Genomic DNA, 8,262 nt, shown 5'->3' on the forward strand with positions numbered 1-8,262 from the left:
CTCTTAATGCAGTGCTGACCAGCTGTCCTGGATGACATCTGAAACAACGGCACTGCAGAAAAATGCTTTGCAGCTGGCGACACAGATGACCTCTGTAGGTGGCCTTGGCTCTCTCCATTAGGTAAAAGATATTTAGTTTATAATTTCTAGGTCCACTCTAAAAAATGGAATTAGATCCATTTCTGTGGCTAGTATTATGTGCTTATATATATGTATATGTATCTCTCTCTCTCTCTCTATATATATATATATTTATCACATTTCCAGTAATTATGATATTCTTTTCAGGGATGTCGTGTTGGGATATTGAGGAAGGTTTGTGGTCACCCTTTATGAACTGAGGCTCTTGAGGCCACTCTCATTTCTCAGCACTCCTATTGCTACCCAAGCCTCTGCTGCTGTGGTTCACTCATACTTGCCCTATTTCCAGGAATTTTTTCTGTATCACTCATATTCTGCAGTTTTTGAAAGCAATGATAGCAAAAGCCCAAGTAAGCTGGGTGAGTTTAAGCCAAATCAAGTAGAGTTACAATGACAAAGCTAAATTTGTCTATTTTACTTTTTTTTTCTTGAATTCCTGATGCTAAAAGCTATTTTCCAATCCTGACCTTCATTCATTTAACAAGTACTTATTACCTACAAGAGTTTAAAGAATAGAGAAAGAAGCAGAGAACTATCATCATCATTAAAAAAAAAAAGAAAAGAAAAAAGTCAAGCAAATATCCTAAAAGGTTTTTCAGGACGAACTTATTATGCAATGTGTTGCTGGCTTGAGCTTTTTATGAAATCACTTTGCTCATTTGGGGTAATCTCCTCCACCTTGATGTTCTGGCAGATGGGAGGTATAGTTGCCATCTGTCTTTATTTTTCTAACCCCTCCACAGGACGTTGCAAAATGGGCACCGTGGGGACACCCCACACAGCCAACTCTATTCTTTCACCCAAATGCTTACTGTTTATTTGCCCAGACCCCCCAGGGGGAAGAAGGCTGGCGCAGGTCTCTGGCTGATGTCTACCTGCCCTTTAGCTCCTTGGAAAAGGAAGAGCAGGGCCAGGCTGGAGGGACCTCTGTGTGTGCAGCTTCTGCTGAAAACATGCAGTTTCAGGGATTTGGGGCTTTTGCACTAGAAGTCTTTCTGCAGGTGTTTTTTACTCAGTATAACCGGCTTGTTCTCTGTCCCCTCCCGGGGGATAGGATCCAGAGATTGGAGGGGCACTGGCTGATCTGACCATAGGTTTTTTCTGTTCTTTGATGGGACTGGGGGCTGAAGCTCATTGCTTTACCTTTCATAAGCTCTTTGAGGTCAGGGATGGTGGCCTCTTTGCCAGTGTATCCTAGAGCCAGGCACAGAGCTTGGCACATCGTAAGTGGTCAATACATACTTTTAAAAGCACGTGCATAAAAGAAAGCAAATGAGACAAGCATGGACTGTAGAAAGAACACAGAATTTAGCCAGAGAACCTTGCTGGGCTCTCATCTTTGCTTCTCACTAACTATGGAAGTAAGTTTCTTAATAACCTTGCTGAAACGGTTTCCTCATTTGTAAAATGGAGCAATAGCCCTTGCCTCTTAGAGCTGCTGTGGGGATGAGATGATACAGAGAGTGGTGTGGCTCTTGGCTCATGGAAGGTTTTGGGGGTGTTTGCTATTTACTGGAGACTACCAGGTGGCTCATCACAGAGCTAACTTGGGTCCCCAGAATGTAGCCTTGGCAGACTTGGGATTCTGGGGAGAGTGGTAAACCAGCCTAGGGGCTGCCAAGGCAGGGCACATGAGTATCTCTGGGTTGCAGAATGGAATCTCCTGCCCTGAACTCACTTCACTGATTAGGCCTCCACCTCCTTCATCATAAGAGTTCTGAGGCTCTCATGGAGGTTTCCATGAGGGCAAGCACAATTTCATAATATTCAACCATGTTTTTAGCACAAGCTTAAAAAGCTCTTGGTGAGTGAAGTACAGAAAAGCAGAAGGTGGGCAGTGAGCAGGGTGGCCTGCTTTTAGTACCCCTTGGGTTGGAGTCCAGCTCTGCCATCCGTCACTAATTGGACAAGTCATGCCCCCTCTCTTGGCTTTGCTTTTCTGTTTTCCAAAATGATGGGTGGGTGGCTACTGGGGAGTTGTTTTAGATCTGATCTCACCTTTTTTTTTTCTTTTTGGCCATGATCACAGGACAGATGGCATTCACATGTGCGGCATATTCTTAGGGGTATGCACAGACTTTGAGAAGCCTTCCAAAATGTTGTGGGGGAACGAAGGCATTCAACATTTTGAAATCACTACTGATATTAGCAGTTTAGCAAAACCACTTTCTTACTATGGGCCATGGGCACAGATAGGATTGGCTGTGAATCATGTGTAGGTTTCTTTGCAAAGCTCTAAGTCTGTGCTATCTCAACCACACGAGTAAGTAAATCAGAAGATGAGTGAAGAAGCTGTTCTTATGGGATAGCTGTGATTTTGCTTTATTTTATTTCAAAAGTCACGCTTCTCAGTCTTGGATTTTTGGCTAGCAGCAGCATATTTCTTGTGATGTAATTCAGAGTTGATCATGACACACCCATTTGTTGTGAAGCAGAGCAAAGAATTAATGGGATCAGATATTTTTCAGAGGGTCTTTCAGCTTTACAGGTTGATTCTATTGAGTCGACATGTGTCCAGAACTTGTTAAGATAGGGAAGCAGGCTACTATAATGGAGTGGAGATGAGGGGAAACTCAAAGAACCTTCCAAACATTTTTTAGTAACTCACCCACTGCAGACATCATTTCCAATCATGGCATATATGACAATGGCTGGATAATCCAACAGCTGGTTCCTAGATAAACTGAGAAACCATAGATGGAAGTTGAATATCGAACACTTGGAAACCTAGCTTTGGAACCAACCAATATGAGAAAGAATCTTCAAATGGCCATCCTCTGGGTAACTTTTTGCTATTTTTCTTTCATTCTAGTGTCTCCATTCCCACTTCCCCTCTTCTCTATAATCTTTAACTCACTTCTCCATTAGGAAAAGACCACATAAATACATACCTACATTTAGAGTAGGTTGAAGTCTCCCGTAGGGGGACACGCTACCATCTTTCACCATATTTGTCATCAGTAAATCCAGATCAGTTTCCTGAGGTACTTATGTCCAGATGTGTAGGACATTATGACAGCTGTGGACACAGTCAACTTTGAAAAATCAAGGATTTCTCAAGGTTCCTATTCTGGACACCCCAGGCCTTGCTAGTGAATTTTAAGTCAAATATGAGCAAAAACTTGTTTTCTCATTCATAAAGCAGGAATAAGAAGCAGTCTTTTTTTGTCTTTTTCAGATACTTGGGCCAGACCTAAGTTTTACCCACTTTGTATACATTTTTATGACCCTTTTGAAAGTATACATGTAAATTAACCATATCCTGTGGTCACTGGCCCAAGAAGTGAAAACTTCCCAGTGTTTGGAGAGTGACTAACAAGTTATGGATGTTCAGTATAAGTGGCTACTGGATAATAACAGAGAGTTTTTTTTTTTTTTAATTAATTTTTCAGAATAGAAACCCAACCTAAAAACAACTTCTTATATCCCTCCCTTTTCCACTTACCTTTCTATAAATCTCTCCAGGTTTTGGGAGGATGCACCTGAATAGTTAAAATTGAGAAAATAATTAAAGTTAATAAATCCAAGTCAGCACTATTAGTATGAGAATTAGACTGATTGACGGAAATCATGGAAGAACCATATTGTATGGTCAAAGGTCATCCAAACCATCATACTGATGAGAATGACTTCATCCTACAACTTTCTTAATGGGCCTTCTGTTTACTTGGCATTATATTAACATAATCCTAACATTTTTGGATTCATAGATTTCAAGACATTTACTGAGCGCGAATGGGTACACTTTCTAATAGATGTGAGAAAAAAGTATAAATCTATCAGCAGAGACAGAAACTATCCAAAGATTAAGGAATGAGTTAGGGAATGAGAGGGACAGTAAAAAGGATTGTTCAAGAACTGCACATCTCCCTGGAAATCCCCATTTAATAGCCTGCTGGTGTTCCTGCTCACTCCTGAGGCTCCTCCTGACTGGCTGGCCTGTGCAAGAGTCAGATTGTAGAGCTGATTTATTTAAGCTCCCATAGTGACACATATCGGAGAAGGCAATGGCACCCCACTCCAGTACTCTTGCCTGGAAAATCCCATGGAGAAGCCTGGTAGGCTGCAGTCCATGGAGTTGCGAAGAGTTGGACACGACTGAGTGACTTCACTTTCACTTTTCACTTTCATGCATTGGAGAAGGAAATGGCAACCCATTCCATGTTCTTGCCTGGAGAATCCCAGGGACTGGGGAGCCTGGTGGGCTGCCGTCTATGGGGATCACACAGAGTCGGACACGACTGAAGTGACTTAGCTGCAGCAGCAGTGACACATATGACTTCATTCCCCTGTTCTTGATACCATCAATAATGAATCTCTTTTATGAAAATTGTATTCATTGAATGTTCTTTTTATTGTCAACACTCTGCTAAACACTTATTAATTCATTTAGGCCTTAGCACCACAGTACGAGGTAGCATCGTGTGTGTGTGTGTGTGCGCGCACGCACACGCGTGTGCTCACATGGGCGTGTGCGCTTGTCTCTTGCATCTCTTGCACTGGCAGGCAAATTCTTTACCACTGTGCCAGCTTGGAAGCCCTAGGCATAGTAGGTCTCCATTTTATAGAGGAGGAAACTGAGGCTCACTTAAAGTGACTTTCCCAACGCCACATAAATAATCATTTGGAGAGTTGCACTTCAAAGTCTGTCCCTTCTGTAAGGCTGAGCTCTGGTTCCCTGTGTGACACGGCTTCTCTAGACTGAGTTCACTGTTTCAAATAAGTTCTGTTTCTTTGTCCATTGGAAGATAGTCTGCAGTGATTAGCGAGTAATCCTCAGGTGCGTGGTACAATTTAAGTGGCAAGGGAGATTTTCCTGTAACTTCTAGCCTTGGAAGCTTGGGGGGAAAGCCAGTGGGTTTCTTGTGGAAACAAATGGGCAAAAGGGCAGTGCACAGCTATTAGGAACTAACTAGCCCATGTCCCCTCGAGATTGTGTGACCATGCAGGGTAGGCCTCCTTTTCCACATACAACTAGATACAAGCTATATGTGCAGCATTGATGTTCTCTTGACTGATTCAGGAATTATGCATAATAAATGAATATTGCTTTATTTCCCCTCTCATTGTGGTAAAATATACAACACATAAACATAACCATTTTAATCCTTTTTGAGTGTGCAATTCAGTGACATTAAATACATTTACATTGTTATGCAACGACCATCACTATCCATTTCTAGAATTTTCCCGTCATACCAAATAGAAGCAGTCTCTGATAACACCATTCTATCTTCTGTTGGTATATATTGAACTATTCTGGGTACCTCAGATAGGTGGAATCATACCTTACTCATCTTTTTGTGTTGGACTTATTTCACTTAGCATAATGTTCGCAAAGGACCTCCATTTGTAGCCTGTGTTAGAATTTCCTTACTTAAAGACTGAATAATTTTCCATTTTTGCACATACCACATTTTGTTTATCCATTCGTCTGTCAATGGGCATTCGAGTTGCTTCTACCATTTGGTTATTATGAATATGCTGCCTATGAACATCGGTGTGCAAGTACCTGTTTAGGTTTATTTAGGTTATTGAAATCATTGGACCATATGGCAATGCTACATTTAATTTATTTTAGGAATCGTCATACACTCTTTGTTTCCTTTTTGTGGTGGGGCTTTCCTGATAGCTCAGCTGGTAAAGAATCTACCTGCAATGTGGGAGACCTGGGTTCTATCTCTGGGTTTAGGAAGATCCCCTGGAGAAGGGATAGGCTACCCACTCCAGTATTCTGGCCTGGAGAATTCCATGAACTTTATAGTCCATAGGGTTGCAAAGAGTTGGACACCACTGAGCGACTCTCAGTTCAGGGTAGTACTAAATGTGCACACAGACATGCAAATTAAGAGCCGTCAGTTCACCTTAGCATGTAAGCATTCATTCACCCTCTCCATTCATTTGTTGAGAACCTGCCATATGCCTGACACATAGTAGGGAATTAACAGGTGAGTTGGACACAGCCTTTATACCCGAGGATTACCATCTATGGGGGCAGACACACGACCGAGCACTAGAGTAAGGTTGAGTGCAGATCCAAACCAGAAAACTCAATGTGATTTGAGCCTATTATCTCTGCTCAGAGAAGATGACAGGTTTTACAACACTGAGTCCTAAACATAGACTCGAAGTACTTCTGGGCGTGAGGTTGTTCCCTTTTGCTCTCAAGAGGGAAGATAAGAAGGACAGCCACTGGGAGCCTACAGTGGCTGACTCATCTCATCAGCTGGGCCCTTCATTCAGTGCCAGCTCCAGGACTCTCAACTTCCCATTTTCAGTAAGATAATAAATCAAGAGGTGTTTAATTCTCACTCTTTGATTTTTTTCTTAATGAGAAATGAAAACTCAAGCCATGAGTGGGAAAAAAAAAAATAAAGGGCCAGGTCAGGGATTGTCAATAATTTCCCTCATTATCCAGAGTACAAGTGGGAACTGAGGTGCAGAGTACCCACAGAGCTTGAGGAAAATGGAAATGAAAACCTGTCATGGCATGCCATATGGAGAGCCCCTGCCTGGGCCCACATCCCCTGATCTCTCTGCTGCCAAGACAAAGATGACAGGCCAATGGCAAAGGCTTGAGGTGGGTTTAAAAGCAGCAATCACAAACATCCACCCAAGGAGAGAGGAAGTATGCATGCTTCTTTACCCAAATGTTTATTTTTTTCTGGTGGGTGTTTGTAATAGGAGCAAAGAATTTTCTTTGCTCCAAAGTTGTTACACTTCCATGATTTCCATTTTCTTTTGGAAATCTCAGTTTTATGGGATTATGTAATGAGTTTACATAATTCCCATGTTACTTTCTCTTCTGAGCCCCCCTTTCCTGTAGTCCTGCTACTCTTCCACCAGTCACATCATCATTTGATATCTCTCTCCCTCCCAAGCTCTATTTTCTCTCTTCTCCTGTATGTAGACTTCCTCCAGGCTGCTGATTTTGTTGCTGCTACTGCTACTACTATTATAGAAAATACTTAGTAAAGCAGTTGGAGCTGAAAGATGTGAGTAAAAGAGAAAGATAGCTCCTAGCCTGTGGAATGTGGCAAAACAAGAGCAGCATTCAAAGAACTGGAGATGCCCTTAAGAGGTCCCTACCTGGTCTCTACAGTGATAGATCAGAGAAATGGAAAAGTTCTGACTATGAAATAGGGGCATTTAATTTATTTGTCAAGGTAGTCCAATGGAGAATCCACCTGTCATCAAGAAAGGAAAGAACAGTGTCCTTACTGGCCACAAGTCTGAATTTTGGCTCATCTTTTTTTTTTTTTTTCTTTGGGCAGTATGGTCATTTTAACAAACATTAATTCTTCAAATCCAAGAACTAATGGATATCTTTCCATTTCTTTGAGTCATCTTCAGTTTCTTTTATCAATGTTTAATAGTTTTCAAAACATAGGTCTTTTACCTCCTTGTTTAAGTTTATTCCAAAAAAAAAAAAAAGTTTATTCCTAGGTATTTTTAATGCAATTTTATTTTTTTTTTTTTAATTTTTAAAATTTTTTTTTATTTTTTATTTTTTTAGTCCATAAGACTGTTCTATACATCAGTGTCTCTTTTGCTGTCTTGTATACAGGGTTATCGTTACCATCTTTCTAAATTCCATATATATGCGTTAGTATACTGTATTGGTGTTTTTCCTTCTGGCTTACTTCACTCTGTATAATAGGCTCCAGTTTCATCCACCTCATTAGAACTGATTCAAATGTATTCTTTTTAATGGCTGAGTAATACTTCATTGTGTATATGTACCACAGCTTTCTTATCCATTCATCTGCTGATGGACATCTATGTTGCTTCCATGTCCTGGCTATTATAAACAGTGCTGCGATGAACATTGGGGTACACGTGTCTCTTTCCCTTCTGGTTTCCTCAGTGTGTATGCCCAGCAGTGGGATTGCTGGATCATAAGGCAGTTCTATTTCCAGTTTTTTAAGGAATCTCCACACTGTTCTCCATAGTGGCTGTACTAGTTTGCATTCCCACCAACAGTGTAAGAGGGTTCCCTTTTCTCCACACCCTCTCCAGCATTTATTATTTGTAGACTTTTGGATCGCAGCCATTCTGACTGGTGTGAAATGGTACCTCATAGTGGTTTTGATTTGCATTTCTCTGATAATGAGCTGACCT

General features: G+C 41.2%; 1 protein-coding gene across 2 annotated transcripts in view; it reads right to left on the reverse strand.

Moving 5' to 3' along the window:
* The window catches only part of AOAH (acyloxyacyl hydrolase (neutrophil)), a 189,970-nt gene that overhangs the window by 36,434 nt on the left and 145,274 nt on the right, over nucleotides 1-8,262 (reverse strand). For both annotated transcript variants that reach the window (XM_010831159.1, XM_010831158.1), the window contains exons 15-16: nucleotides 3,587-3,623; nucleotides 2,750-2,824 (exon numbers count right to left, since the gene is read on the reverse strand). In XM_010831159.1, the coding sequence (XP_010829461.1) occupies nucleotides 2,750-2,824; nucleotides 3,587-3,623 (112 nt within the window). The remainder of the gene's footprint in view (nucleotides 1-2,749; nucleotides 2,825-3,586; nucleotides 3,624-8,262) is intronic.

This window comes from Bison bison, unplaced genomic scaffold, assembly GCF_000754665.1.
Source record: "Bison bison bison isolate TAMUID 2011002044 unplaced genomic scaffold, Bison_UMD1.0 scf7180017864525, whole genome shotgun sequence".
NCBI lineage: Eukaryota > Metazoa > Chordata > Mammalia > Artiodactyla > Bovidae > Bison > Bison bison.